At 40.3% G+C, this 16,466-nt stretch overlaps 1 protein-coding gene across 1 annotated transcript in view; it reads right to left on the minus strand.

Moving 5' to 3' along the window:
* Positions 1-16,466, minus strand: part of GRIN2B (glutamate ionotropic receptor NMDA type subunit 2B) — a gene marked incomplete at its 5' end in the record, with an annotated part of 515,436 nt that overhangs the window by 60,514 nt on the left and 438,456 nt on the right. The window contains 2 exon segments of the mRNA XM_008259603.4: positions 11,366-11,595; positions 14,771-14,896. Of these exon segments, the coding sequence (XP_008257825.1) occupies positions 11,366-11,595; positions 14,771-14,896 (356 nt within the window).

A 16,466-nucleotide genomic window follows, 5' to 3' on the forward strand; every position in this document is an offset into this window, starting at 1 on the left:
ATGACTAAACTCAGAGTCTTAGTGTCCTTGTATGTAGAATGGGAATAACCGTGCCCATATAAAGGTCATACAAATACTATGCGTATATCATACACAATGCATCTAGTAGTATTCAAGAAATAGGTCCCCCTCCTTCCTCAGGACAATCTCCTTTGGTTAGCAGACTGCACAAAGAGAAATCAATTTAGATAGGCACGAAATGTGAGAATGACCATTGTGGGCTCTCTGTTAAAAGCCCTTGTCTTGACTGTCGAGAAACAGTTGTTTTTTTTTTTTTTTTTAATTAATGGAAAATGGGAGAGGGAGGAGAAGGTGGGATGCAAGTGGGGGTGGGAAGGCAGGTATTATGGGAAGAATCACTATATTCCTAAAGCTGTACTTACAAAACTTGTACTCATTAAATAAATGGTTTCTTTAGAAAAACAAACAAAAAAAGAATATAGATGTCACCAACTGCCTTATACCCCCCTCCCACTAGGGTGCTACTGGAAAGCATAGTAGGGCTGCTGAATGTTAGGACCTGTACTTGAATACCTAGTTACAGCAGGTAGTGCAAAGAATTCTGACTTTATCATGCTATTAAAAGGTGGAAGTCATCCAGTAGAAAGGGGCACAAAAATTGATTTTCATGGAAATTCAACTGTGGACATTCTGGTTTTGTACCCTTAATATAAATGAAATCTGACATGAATTTTTTCTGTCAAAAAACTGGAGATAATTTTTAAGGGGCTACAAATCTAACGGTTACAAATATCTTCCCATCATCACTCCAAGTTACTTATTATTTGTGTTATATGGAAGACATGTTATCTGTGATAGTCAAAATGAATATGGCAAGCCTTCTCCAATTTAAATGTCACTTTCCTTGATAAAAATTTAATTACATTGAAAAAGAATTTTCAAAATCACCCTATTTCCATTCTCAGCATTATTGTTTAAATGTCTTTTCTCTCTTCATGCAACCTCACAGACCATGATACGCCTCATGTATTACCTCCTTGTTTCAAGACTGTTTTATTTTGGTGTTTTGAAGTAAAATAAATAATAATTTTGACACTTTAAATACACTTTCAGAAAACTGCTCCTTCTGATTTGCTTAACTGTTCCTGAACCTTATATGCTCTTATACATCATTAGTTACTTAAATGTGTTCTATAATTATATAAATTATGTTGACACTTTCTGTGCAGATACATACACTTCACTATTTTGTCATTTGAGAAGTTCTTGAAATGTATCAGATAACCATTTTAACTATTTTTGAATTAAGCAGCTGCTCAAAGTTTCTTGCTATCTTGTTAATTTTCTCACTTGTAATGCTGAGTCTACTGTTTATGTAAGATGCTATTAAGGAAATGTGTCCTTCTTTCTCTCCCCACAGACTTTCTTTTTGTCTTAATGATGATGATCACGTGGTCCCTGACTATGGAGGTCACAGTGAGATAGACAGTATGTAGTCAGGTACAGTCTACCACAATACAATGTAGAAGACAAGTGTTTCAATAAAGAGGTGAGAAACTGACACAACATAGGAGAATGGTTAACTACCCAGAGGAGCCAAGGGAAGCTCTACAAATGAGGTGACTCTAATCTGAGTTTTGATGTTTCTGGAGTTTGGTGAGTGAATAAACGAGAACACCCCAGGCAGGTGTTCAGATAGAGGCATTGTTGAAGGAGGACTTAAAAAATGCCTGGGGTTAGGAGGCAAGCACCCAAGTATTGGCCAACAAGACTAGAGAGTGGAGGAGGGCCCAAGATGACAGTATAGCAACAGGACATTCTGAGTTTTGCAGGGCAAAATAGATAATAAGCAGAGGGGATACAAGCCAGCGACAGAGTCCCGAGAAATTTGTGCAGAGAAGCCCGAGTCCAACAGAACCTGGGTAGGTCCATGCTGAGGGAACAATAAAAGAAAGGGAAATGGGAGAGGCGCAGCAGAGTCACTGAAGAGATGCCAAATGAGGAGACGGGCACCACTCCTCTCAGTGAACCAGGTGAGAAATCATGAGTCCACAGAGCTATGGATGGTGGTGGGTGGGGGAGCCTGGTGAACTGCATTTGCAGTTGCAAGCAGGAAGAAAGATAAAGTATAGGGGAACAAATAGAGAGGTGGGGCATGCCTCTGTCCATCTATGTCTCCCCTCTCCCCTCAACTGGACCTGCAACTGGTGGGGAAAAGCCACAGTGATTGTTTTCAGTTTTGAATGTAAGCAGGGGGCTGTTGCATTTGCATCCAAGGCATATGCCCATCAATTGCAGGGGCACCTCATAACACCCCCACCCAGGAACGAGGATCACAACATTTCAGAGTAATTTCCTCCCCACACACAAGCTTAAAACAAGGAGTAGTCCTAAACTTCGAGAACTTGAGTTTGTTTCACGTACTAGTGAGAAGTGAGCCCAGTTCCAGTAGGCACGGATTAGTGCACCAGAGCTCTGGTATCTGCCTCCATCATGAGCTAGAAGTGATCAGGGCTCCAGGAAGTGGGGCTGCAACCTTCCACTTGTAATGCACAGACATAAAGCAGCTCATAGCAGAAGGAAATCTCACCACAAGCACAAAGACATAAATTTAAGACAAAAGCAACCAGAAATGCTAAAAATCAAACGAAAATTCCTGAATAAGAATAAGGAAGATACTATGAGCCCCCCAAATGAACACTACAACTCTTCAATAATGGAAGCTGAAGAAGAGATCAAGGACATGCCAGCAAAGGAATTCAGAAAATTAATCGTCAGATTACTTAGAAGCAATTAGAAAAAAATTCATGATCTAAATAAATAAAAAGTGCTCCCAAGAAATTGAGATATTAAAGAGAAGCCAGTATGAAATACTAGAAATGAAGAATTAAATAGATCAAATAAAAAGTGCAGTTAAAAACCTTAACTATAGAATAGATGAGACAGAAGAAAGAATTTCTGGAAATAATACAGTCAGACTAAATATAAGAAGAAGAAATTAAAAATTAAAAATCATGATTGGAGATTTACAAAATTCTATCAAATGGCCCAACTTATGGATCCTAGGAATTCTGGAAGGTGTGGAAAGAGAAAGGATTAGAAGGCCTTCTTAATGAAATAACAAAGAACTTCCCCAATCTGGAGACAGAAAAAGCCATCCAAGTACAAAAAGTACAGAACTCCCAATAGACACACCAGAAAAGAACTTCACCATGACACATTGTAGCAAAACTCTGCTCAGTTAAACATAAATAACAGATCTTAAAATGTGCACGACGGAAACGACAAATCAAATTCAGAGGAGATCCAATCAGACTCACTCCAGACTTCTCATTGCAAACTCTACAGCAAGGATACAGTGGCAAGACATACTTCAAGTCCTAAGAGAAAAAAAAAGGTCAACCCAAAATGCTATGCCAAGCAAAATCTTATTTCTGAATGAAGGAGAAATAAGGATCTTCTACAACAAGCCAAAATTGAAAGAATTTTTAACTACTCGGCCAGCCCTACAAAAGATGCACAAGGATGTGCTACACACAGAAACAGGAACATCACTACAAAAGAAGATGAATGCAGAAAATGACCGAGCAAAAGTACAAATGAAATCCAAAATACATAAACAGGACTCTCTATGGAAAGATGGCAGGGCAAAGTTGGTACTTAACAATAGTCACACTGAATGTAAATGGTCTCAACTCCCCAGTTAAAAAACACAGATTGGCTGAATGGATTTTAAAAGAAAACCCATCTATTTGCTGCCTATAAGAAGCACATCTTACAAACAAAGATGCACCCAGACTGAAAGTGAAAGGATGGAAAAGATAACCCATGCTAACAGAAACCAAAAAAGACCTGGTGTGGCTATCCTAATATCAAACAAAATAGAATTTAACACAAAAACTATTAAAAGAGACAAAGAAGGACACTTTATAATGATTAAAAGACCAATTCAACAAGAAGATGTGACTATTATAAATCTATAGGCACCAATTGCAGGGCACCTGGCTATTTAAAAGAATTGTTAAGGGATTTAAAGGGAGATATAGACTCAAATACAATAGTAATGGGGGACTTCAATACCTCACTTTAAGCAACGGACATATCAACCAGACAGAAAATCAACAAGGAAACAATAGAGTTTATCAACACCATAGACCAGATAGACCTAGCAGATATCTACAGAGTCTTCCACTCTACAGCCACAAAGTACACATTTTTCTCTCCAGTACATCGAACTTTCTCTAGGATTGGATCACATGCTAGGCCATAAAGTGACAACAAATTCAAAAATATTAAATCATACCACTCAGCTTGTCTGACCACAATGTAATGAAGCTGTAAATCAACAACTCAAGAATCTCTACATCATATGCAAACACATGGGGAATGAACGACATGTTTCTGAATGAACTGTGGATCATAGAAGAAATCAAAAGAGAAGTCAAAGAATTTCTGGAAACAAATGAAGATGACAATACAACATTACCAAAATTTGTGGGGTACAGCAAAAGTATTGTTAAGAGGAAAGTTTATAGCCACTGATTCCTACATCAAGAAACTGGAAAGGCACCAAAAAACCAACTATCTATGCACCTCAAGGATCAGAAAAACGGGAAACCAAACCCAAAACTAGTAGAAGAAATAATTAAAATTAAAGAAGAAATCAACAAAATTGAGACCAAAAAGAATACAGAATATCAGCAAAAGGAAGAGCTGCTTTTTGAAAAAATAAACAAAATCGATATACCATTGACCCAACTAAACAAAAACGGAGAGAGAAGACCTAATTCAATAAAATTAGAGATGAAAAAGGAAATGTAACAACAGACACCACAGAAACAAAGAGAATCATCAGAAACTACTACAAAGAGTTGTATGACAACAAACTGGGAAACCTAGAAGAAATGGATAGATTGCTGAACAAATAACAATCTACCTAAACTGAGCCATGAAGACATAGAAAAACAAACAGACCCATAACCAAGACAGAAATTGAATCAGTAATAAAGATCTCCTAACAAAGAAAAGCCCAGGACCGGATAGCTTCACTGCTGAATTCTACCAGACTTTTAAAGAATAATTAACTCCAATTATCCTCAAGTTATTCAAAACAACTGAAAGGGAGGGAATCCTCCCAAATTCTTTCTATGAAGCCAGCATCACTTTAATTTCTAAACCTGGAAGAGATGCAACAAAGAAAGAGAATTACATAGCAATTTTCCTGATGAACATAGATGCAAAAATGCATAACAAAATTCTAGCCAATCGAATCTAACAAAACATCAGAAAGATCATCCACCCAAACCCAAAAAGTGGGATTTATCCCTGGTATGCAGGGATGGTTCAACATGCACAAATCAATGTTATACATCACATTAACAAATTGAAGAACAAAAACCATATGATTATCTCAATAGATGCAGAGAAAGCATTTGACAAAATACAACACCCTTTCATGATGAAAACTCTAAGCAAATTGGGTATAGAAGGAACATTCCTCAACACAATCCAAGCAATTTATGACAAACAGCCAGCATCACACTGAATGGGGAAACTTTGGAAGCATTCCCACTGAGATCTAGTACTAGACAAGGATGCCCACTGTCACCATTAATATTCAAACAATCCTGGAAGTTTTAGCCAGAGCCACTAGGCAACAAAAAGAAGTCAAAGGGATACAAATTTGGGAGGAGGAAATCAAATTATCCCTATTTGCAGATGATATGATTCTATATATAGGGGATCCAAAACACTCCACTAAGAGACCATTGGAACTCATACAAGAGTTTGGTAAAGTAGCAGGATATAAAGTCAATACACAAAAATCAACAGCCTTTGTATACACAGAAATGCTACAGCTGAGAAAGAACTCCTAAGACCAATCCCATTCACAATAGCTACAAAAAAATCAAATATCTTGGAATAAATTTAACCAAGGATGTCAAAGATCTCTATGATGAAAATTATATGAGATTTTTTACATTACAGAAATAAACAGAAGATAGAAAAAATGGAAAATCTTCCATGTTCATGGATTGGAAGAATCAATATCATCAAAATGTCCATTCTTCTTTACAGATTCAATGCGATATCAATCAAAATACCAAAGATATTCTTTTCAGATCTAGCAAAAATGCTGAAATTCATATGGAGGTTCAGGTGCCATCAAATAACTAACCCATCTTATACAACAAAACAAAGCCAGAGGCACCACAATACCAGATTTCAAGGCATACTACAAGAGAGTTATAATCAAAACAGCCTGGTACTGGTACAAATAGATGGACAGACCAATGGAACAGAATAGAAACATCAGAAATAAATTCTAACATCTATAATCAACTTATATTTGATCAAGGATCTAAAACCAATTCCCAGAGCAAGGACAGTCTCTTCAACAAACGGTGCTGAGAAAACTGGATTTCCATATGCGGAAGTAAGAAGCAAGACCCCTACTTTACCCCTTACACAAAAACCTATTCAACATGCATTAAAGATCTAAATCTATGAACCAACACCATCAAATTATTAGAGAACTTTGGGGAAACCCTGCAAGACATTGACACAGGTGAAGAGTTCTTGGAAAATACCCTAGAGGCACAGGCAGTCAAAGCCAAAATTAACAAATGGGATTACTTTAAATTGAGAAGTTTCTGTAAAGCAAAATAAGCAGGAAAGTGGAGAGACAGTTGACAGAATGGGAGAAATTATTTGTGAACTATGCAACAGATAAAGGATTAATAACCAGAATCTACAAAGAGATCAAGAAACTTCACAAAAACAAACCAACCAATGAAGTTAAGAGATGGGCCAAGGACTTAAACATTTTTCAAAAGAAGAAATCCAAATGGCCAAAAGACATATGAAAAAATGTTCAGGATCACTAGCAATCAGGGAAATGCAAATCAAAGCCACAATGAGGTTTCACCTTACCCCAGTTAGAATGGCTTTCATACAGAAATAAAACAACAACAAATGCTGGCAAGGGTGTGAAGAAAAAGGAACCCTATTCCACCGCTGGTGGGAATGCAAACTGGTAAAGCCATTATGGAAGACAGTATGGAGATACCTCAAAAATCTGAATATAGGTCTACCATGTGACCCATCCATCCCACTCCTAGGAATTTACCCAAGGGAAATGAAAGAGCAATCTGCACTTCCATGTTTATTGCTGCTCAATTCACAATAGCTAAGCCATGGAATCAACCAAAATGCCCATCAATTGAAGACAGGATAAAGAAATTGTGGGATATGTACACTATGGCATACTGCACAGCAATAAAAAATAAAATGAAATCCGGTCATTTGCAACAAAATGGATCAATCTAGAAAACATCATACTTAGTGAAATAAGCCAATCCCAAAGGGACAAATACCATATGTTCTCCCTGATATGTAAGAACAAATAAAGCACCTAAAACAAAATCCACAGAAGTTAAATGTACACTTTGAGAAGCAATGACTGGAGCAACCCTTGTTTTGACAAGGAACAGTTTCATTTTTTTTTTTTTGTCTTTTTGTTCTTCATACTATCTGTTGAACTCTTTATCTAACATAGAGTTAATCATACATGTATTAAGTCAATTGAAAATAGATCTCAGGCCGGCACCATGGCTCAATAGGCTAATCCTACACCTAGCGGCGCCAGCACAGTTCGAGTTCTAGTCCCGGTTGGGGCGCTGGATTCTTTCCTGGTTGCCCCTCTTCCGCAGCTCTCTGCTGTGGCCCAGGAAGGCAGTGGAGGACGGCCCAAGTCCTTGGGCCCTGCACCCCATGGGAGAACAGGAGAAGCACCTGGCTCCTGCCTTCGGATCAGCGCGGTGCGTTGGCCGCAGCGTGCCAGCCGTGGCGGCCATTGGAAGGTGAACCAGTGGCAAAAGGAAGACCTTTCTCTCTCTCTCTCTCTCACTGTCCACTCTGCCTGTCAAAAATAAAAAATAGATCTCAGTAAAAAATAGGAGGGGGAATAAGAGAGGGAGGAGGAAGCTTGTAACTGTAAAGCTGTATAGTTCTGCATACATTTCTATGGACTAAGGGTATAGTTTAAAAACTTGTCATGGGACCCCAAATACCATTAAAACTGGTTGTAAAAATGCCATTAGTTTGTTAAAGTGATCATATTAAGTGTTAAAGTGAACATATAGATAGGACTAAGTGGTCAAGTGATCATATAAATAGCATCAACTGCCTGGTACTAAAAATAGAATTAAAAAGGAGAGAATGTCCAACATGGGAAGCAGCGCACACAGCAGAGCCATAGAATGACAATCCCTTTAAGTAACACTCTGACCTCAGGATCAGCCCTTAAGGCAGTTGGATCTGGCTGAAAAGCCCATTAGAGTGTTTCAGGCATTGAAAGCCAAAACAGCCGGCGCTGCGGCTCAATAGGCTAATCCTCCGCCTCGCGGCACCTGCACACTGGGTTCTAGTCCCGGTCGGGGTGCCAGATTCTGTCCTGGGTTGCCCCTCTTCCAGGCCAGCTCTCTGCTGTGGCCAGGGAGTGCAGTGGAGGATGGCCCAAGTGCTTGGGCCCTGCACCCCATGGGAGACCAGGAGAAGCACCTGGCTCCTGCCATCGGATCGGCGTGGTGCGCTGGCTGCTGCGCACCAGCTGCGGCGGCCACTGGAGGGTGAACCAACGGTGAAAGGAAGACCTTTCTCTCTGTCTCTCTCTCACACTGTCCACTCTGCCTGTCCAAAAGAAAAAAAAAAGCAAGCAAAAACAACGTGGCAAAGAATGTCCTACATGAAGGATCTCTGTGAGTGAGATCCCAGTGGAAAGAAGGGGTCATCAAAGGATGTACTTTTCTCTGAAGGAAGGAGAGGAGTACTTCCACTTTACGTATGGCCCTGTCTAAATACTGACGGAGTTTGTGGTATCAAAAGGCTTCTATAGCCTTGGCAGCTCATGGCAAGAGCCTCAGATGATCACTGACATCATAAATAAGAGTGTTATTTGTTAAATTAACAACAGAAGTCATTGTGCACTTAATCCCCATGTAAGACCTCTGTCCTTAATGAGTTGTACTATGAGGATTAACTGCAAAAGCTGTTCTCAAACAGTACTTAATAAATTGTATGTGTGTGTATGGGGGTGCAAACTGTTGAAATCTTTACTTAGTATAGAGTTGGTCTTCTGTATAAAAGTTAATTAAAAATGAATCTTAATGAAGAATGGGATGGGAGAGGGGGCTGGACAGGAGTTGGGGTGGGAGGGCCGGTATGGAGGGAAGAACAACTGTATTCCTAAAGTTGTACCTATGAAATTTGCATTCATTAAATAAAAGCTTAAAAAAAGACTAGAGAGTTGGGACATGCTGAAAAGTCTTTGACAGAACTGATGGGATCCAAAATTTCAGAATATAACCAATGTGGTAGAGAGGTCAAGTTCATATCCTCTCTGCATCAAACAGCATGGGATGATTAGGTTCTTTCAAAACCACACAAGGCAAAACAACTTCCCTCCATTCTAACTGTGCTTAGTTCAAATGAAGACATGCTTTCAGTTGTTGCTGGGTAGCTCACAATGGTATAAGAAGATTCAGTGTTTCAAGAAATTTTCATAGACAATTGAAGAAAACATTGTAATATATATGGTGGTTCCCCTTTGAACAGTCTGGAGCTCTAAGAAGGGCTGTAGGCTATTATTCAGCTGCCATATTAGCATATGGTGACATGGTCCCACAACATTCTGCTACATTCATACATGAGGACATGGTCTCTACACTCTGCTACATCAGTGCAAGGTGACATGACCCCGCCATACTCCATGTGGCTTCACAATCCACTATACCTCTGCCATCTTCTGGTGAGAGGACATGATCTGGTATACCTTCTGAGAATCTACACATGGGGGCATGGCCCATTAAACTTCCACAATATCCATGTATCCAGGAAGGCAAGGTCTACCTTATCTACACCACATCCAAGCTCTTATCCCCAAGTTGTTTTTCTTATCAATACTACTACATGGGTCACAGAAATAGTCACAAAAGGTGATAGCTGTGAGAGTGGTCATGGTTGTAACATGGGGTGATAGCAGGTATCTAATTCAAACTCTAGTGAGGACCAAAATGTTGAAAGATGTTGATGAAGGAACAATGTGTACATGCATGTGTGTGTGAGAGAGAGAAATTTAAATGAATGAATATATGAATATATAACACATCATGAGTTAGATAATTAAAATCTTAAAACAAAGGAGAAGGAAATATGAAAGAATAGTTTAAAAATAAGGAAGAAAAATTATAAAGGAAGATAAATCAGAGGACAAGATAATACAATGAATCAAATACAGTGAATGTCTCTCACACACACACACACATATATATATACATATACACATAATATATACATTTCTCATTTCCTAAAGATATTGTTTATTTTCCCAACATGGTTTTGAATGTTCCCAACGAGTAGAGATGGATAGATAGAAAAATCAGAACCTTAGACCCCAAAGATAATATATCTTCTGTTCACTCCTCTCAAACCATTTGCTTACATGTCTAGGGTTTCATATTGAGGAAACCTAAACCATGTGATAAGACATTATTTGATCTTAAGGCACTTTGTCCATATCCCATTATCTTCTGGCTTAATCCTGGAGTTACAAGTTGGGGTGGGGAATAATATTTTCTAAGTCTTAAGGAAATAGAGAATTGGTTGTGAGTGAAAGTCTCCACAATTATTTTGGCCCTTAGCTCTACTGGACACTTCATGAAGGAGGCTCCTGTCATTAGTCTTAGATTGTCCTCACTGTGACGCCTCAGACAGACCTAGAAGGCTTAGTACATCCATGTGCAGAAATTATGAAGACCAGAGAATATGTTCCTACTCTTGAATGCACAGGCCCATGGGGAGGGCTACAGTTGGTTTGCAGGCAACCCATTTATCAGCAGCACAGAGGGCCCTCATTGAGTTAAACAGCAGTTACTTCTCTTCAAGACACAATGTGAACAACCCTCCTGCTCAGTCGTAAGAATACATGCGTGTGTAGAAAAACAAAAGGAGAGCCCACAGTCAAACACCACTGGGAAGAAAATGAGACCTTAACGCTCCAGCCCTTTCCATGTGGGTACACAGGGGCAACCCTCTAATAACCACCTAGTGGGTTACCGAGTGCTGACAGAGCTACCTAACCAAAAGCACCAAGAGCTACCAGATATTCAGAAAGCCTCTAACACACCAAGCTCCTTATTTGCCACCTGGGGAGTACTTTTGACAACCTTTCACAAATCAGGAGGTAAACATGTAGTCCTATTATTTCAGTAGGGAAACTGATTTCCGCTCCCATGCCCCAGTTTAAGAAAAACAGAAGACCTGTCAATTCTCAAGACAAAATGGACAGGAGAATTTTGAGAACAAGATGGAGTGAAAGATGACAAATTTCACATAGGTCTCTTACCTTTTTGTCACTCAGGCCAGAAACCTGGTCCACATATTCCTCTTGGATCATGAAGGCAGCTAAGTTGGCAGTGTAGCTAGCCAGGAAGATGACAGCAAAGAAGGCCCACACCGACACCATGATCTTGGAGGTGGTCCCCTTTGGGTTCTGCACAGGTACGGAGTTGTTGAACACCAGACCCCAGAGTAACCAAATAGCTTTGCCAATGGTGAAAGATGGACCTCCTGGCTCTGGCAGGACAAAAAGAAACAGGTAAACAGTTAAACCAGAATCACTGGTTCTATTTCAACCTACAAATATGTTGAGCTGGTGAGCTCCTGTCCAAAGCAGCCAACTCTAAGCCTGTATTCTTTTATAGACAGTTTTCTGATTTGATAGCTTGTTTCCTCTTCTCTTGTGAAAGCAAAAGAGGGATACTTAAAAGTCCAAGTGTGTGTGTGTGTGTGTGTGTGTGGTGTGTGTGTGTGTCTTTCTTCAATTACTGGTCATGACTCAGTTGGTGCCTGGGAGGAGTGATCTGTCTGCCACCATTTACAAGACCCTCAAGATCACATAAAAACTGAATAGCAAAGACCTTTTTTGGTCATACTTGGGCCATTAATTATAGTTTTCCTGTTTTATATTTATAAATACCAAGAAAGCATTTCAGCTTCCAAATGTGTCAGCAAGAATTATGTGCAGACTTTTGCTACCTTTGTCATAAATCTCCTCTAAGGCTAGTCACACTGAGGTAGAATGGCTCTGAATGCGCTTCTCCTGACTTTTTATTGGCTTCTAGCACTTAGCCCTCAGTGTTTCAAAGACAGCCTTGACCTCCTTCCAATGCCCATACTTCCCAACTGGTTCTTCTAGTAGTAGCTTCTGTGTGAGAGAATTATCAGAAAGCCCAGGGAGAAAGGACAAGGCATGCCCCCCTCTTTGACTTTGGCTTCTCTCCACCCACCTTTCTGCCCATCACTGTAATGTATTGTACCCTCTGCTATCTGTGGTGATGGTAGAATCGTGTCTGTTGTCTGAATCTCCAAGATGCAGCCCTTCCACTGCAGAAAGGAACATCTGCTTGCACAATTTGATAACATCTTAGCACAGGTCTTAGGATGTGATCTGTGATCCTGACAGCATCTGCTCAGCCAAGTAAATTGTCAGGGACTACACATGTTGAGTTCAATATCTAACTGTGCACACACATCTGTGCATGTGGACCTTGTTTCATGCAACAGATGTGTAACTAAAAAGTTGCTTATAAATCAAAGGTTTGTAAGTTGTAAAATGCTCTAAGGAGACTTGGTGTTTAAAGTGGCACCCTGTGAATTCCTCTGTCAAGACAAGCATCCTTTGGTAAAGTGAGGAATTGAAAACTTGCTCTGGGGCTAGCACTGTTGTGTAGCGGATGAAAATGCCGCCTGTGGCACAAGCATCCAATTTGGGCAGACGGTTTGAGGGCCAGCTGCTCCACATTTGGTCCAACTCTCTGCTAATCACCTGAGAAAGCAGCAGAAGATGGTCCAAGTACTTGTGTCCTGCACCCTCATGTAAGATCCTGAAAAAGCTCCTGGATTTGGATTGGCTCAGTTGTAGCTGTTGGGGCTATCTGGGGAGTGAACCAACAGATGGAAGCTCTCTCTGTCTTTCCCTAATTCTGACTTTCAAATTAATAAATGAGTATTTTTTTTTTTAAAAGAAAAACTTTGCTTTGAGTTTTGTAGGATTGGGTTTGCACCTGGCTTTTTAAGAGTGAGAGGGAAGCACAAACTTTAGCTCTTGACACTGCCAGGCTATGTATATGCTCATGTATTTCCCAAGGGTATACTTCTTACTGGTACTTCTAAGGCTGAGATACATGCCACAGCTTCAGGGTGATCTGTTATAGGAAGAAAACCCTCTGACAACACCATACTGTGGAGACAGCCAGAATCCTACCTCAGAATATACCAACCAAATGAAAAGACACATCGACATCTGCACCATGTCAATGAAGTGCTAATTCATGTCTAGACTATAAATTCAACTAAAAAACGAGGGCAGCTTTTCAAAATATTGCTGCCTGGTAACCTACTCCAAGCTATTCTTATTAAATTAGTGTGGAGTGGGGCTGCTCATGCTAATGTGCTACCAGGTTGCAGAATCATTATTTTAAAGCACACAGTGGGCCAATCACCATCCTAGACTTGGTGAACCAGAACATTAGGCTCAAGAACCTTAGTTTTTCAAATGTCCCACAGGTAATTCTTCTGCATGACCAGGGTTAAGAATCTTTTCTCTTTGAAGGAAAGAGCTCACATTCTAGAAGTGGAAATACTCAGAGAAGGTAAAATATTTCTTTTAAAAAACTATTTTTAAAAGATTGTTTGCTTGTTTGAAAGGCAGGATATCAGAAATCAAGAGACACACAGAGAGATTATGTATCAGCTAATTCAATGCTCAAATGGCCACAACAGCCAGGGAAAAGCCAGACCAAATCCAGGAGCCCATAACTCAAGCCAGGTCTCCCCACATGGGTGTCAGGGACCCAAGCACTTGGGCCATTATCTGTTGCCTTCTCAGGTGCATTAGTAGAGAGTTGGATCAGAATCAGAGTAGCTGAGACTTGAAATGACACTCTGATATGGGATGCTGGTGCTGCAAATGGCAGCTTAAGCAGCTACACCACAATGCTGGCCCTGGTAAAATATTTCTTAATCCTAGGATTCTAAGGAAGTTTTGGAGGGGCTCTACACAGGGATCTCATTGGTTCTTCCAAAATGCAGTGGGCATTTTAAAAGTGTCATAAATGCCCTGAACCACGGGTAGTCCTCAAATCTCTGAACCTTCCTACTCAAGAAATTGGGCAACTCCCCACTCATAGCTATTGGCTAGAACTGTCTTCCTCTTCCATTGTATTTCAAACACTGAGCTCCTAGACTCCATGGCAAGGAGTTGAGCTAGGGATGTAGGTTTTAGAAATCACGTACCTCAGCAGTGACCCTTTGGCAGTGGGGAACTCTACTAGCCCCAACCACCTGCAAAGACCCTGGATAACCTATTTTCCCTTCTTCCTTATGCATGTGTACCATCTGCCTTGTTAGTCACATCTGTTCTAACACACTTCCCAGAGCCTAAGTTTATTAAAATAGTTTCCTGGGTGTGTTGTTGCTGCCTGTAGCTCCTACTCATCCTTCCTCTCATTTTCTTAGGGGTGCAAATAGGCTTGGGGCCAGCCATGAACAGAGCAGGGCACATACAGATTCAAACATCTTAGTTGGGGTATTTCAACTAAGCCACCAAGCTGGTGATCTAAAAAAGCTAAGGATTACTTTTTCAGAACTAGATAAGTTAGTGAGGATGCAGGTAACACATGAGGGGTACATGGATTTGGAATTACCAACAGAGAAAGTGCAGATATGGAGCAGTTCCAGCTGGCCTTACCTCTGCCATCAGCGAGGCACCTGTTATAACCCACAGGGCTGAAGTACTCAAAGACAAAGACAGCCACAGCTGAGACGATTAGCAGCATCACAAACATCATGACCCACACATCCGCACTGAATGGCTCTGGGGAAGGAAAAGAAAACAATGCCCAGGGTTAAAGCAGAGAACAAACAGACTCTCATTAATTCATCTATTCACTGGATCAGGCAACTGTGAGTTTTGGGGGAGAATAAACTAAAGTTCATTGCATGCCTTCAGTGTAAGACAGATCCTGGATGAAGAAGAAGCAAGAATTACGTTGCCTGGGCAACTCTGTTTCTTGGATGGGTGAGTTTCAAGGGTTCTTTCTTTCTCTTAACTCACTCACTCACTCACTCTCTCTCTCCCTCCCTTCCTCCCTCTCTTTCTTTCCTCCTCTCCTCTCCTCTTCCCCCTTCCCCTCTTGCCCCCCCACCCCCCCCCCCGCCATGAGGAGGACAGACTCATGCCCATGAATCTTCTGAGGCTATAGAGACTATAGTTTCTGTCACTCTTGAAGTCTTTGAGTAAACAGCGCCTTGGAAGACCTAGACACAGAGCCAGTGAATCAAACTGGATTGACTTGGTTTATGTTCTCATCTCTACGGCCACAGCACACAGTGGAGGCCTGGAAAGGCCTTTCCTGGGGCTTCTAAGCCTTTCCACCAAATGCATTCTCTATAGATTTGGCTACCACATCAGAGTTAAATTGTTTTGGTGATAATTATGTACAATGAATAACCAAGTCCCTTGTCCGCATGCTTAAACTTCCTGGTCTAGAGTTCCTTTTTCAATCCATTTCAATATGGTATATTTTATTAGACATAATTAGGGTAAGAGAATACAAGTATGAGTCAAGGTAAAAAAATCCATACACATTGAATATCAGTATCTGAAACAATGGGAATATAACAGGAGACACAGCAATGTGAATAAGCTTTAATTCACAGAACAACTCTAATCTATGCCCTATTACCAAGTGACAGGGTTGATGGGACAAGACCAGGCAAGATGGCGAGAATGTTTTCCACATGCTTTATTTAATATCTTTATTCATTTTTGCTGAACCCCTTCCAGTTGAGCTAAATCTCTCTGGCTTGGCGATGTCCAGAAATTGAACACTATATTCCAGAAGCCATCTCTCTGAAGGGCTATAAAAAGTGACAATGGCTATTCTGTCCCATGATGCAATGCTCCCTCAATTGTGTCTCAAAATAGTTCTGGCCTTTTTAGCTGTCACATCACATTGTAAACTCATAACTAAGTGAATTAACATGCTGTTTGCTTCATCTTCCAAGTCATTAATAAAGATGAAGCTGAAAAAGGGGTAAAATTGACTGAAAATTAGGAAATATCTTTTGGACTCCAAGACTGACTTTACTATTGAGCTTCCAAAGGAATTATAAAAGCCTGATTTTTTAATCAATCTAAAAGGGCCCTTAATAAAGCTCCTGAGATTAATATACTTATTATGAAACACAAAGCCTTTCAATGGCAGCCAGAGACCGTGAGGGTAGAAGGTACAATTCAAAGCTTCTGCATTGTTGTGCATGATAGCAAGACTCTCCTTGCTATCCTACCCTGATTTCACTTTTGTTTAAGATTGAGAGATAACTGAATAAAAACATCCCTTCTATGATCTCCTTTCCCCACCTAATCCCAGGGCAACTTTCTA

Source organism: Oryctolagus cuniculus, chromosome 9 (assembly GCF_964237555.1).
Source record: "Oryctolagus cuniculus chromosome 9, mOryCun1.1, whole genome shotgun sequence".
NCBI lineage: Eukaryota > Metazoa > Chordata > Mammalia > Lagomorpha > Leporidae > Oryctolagus > Oryctolagus cuniculus.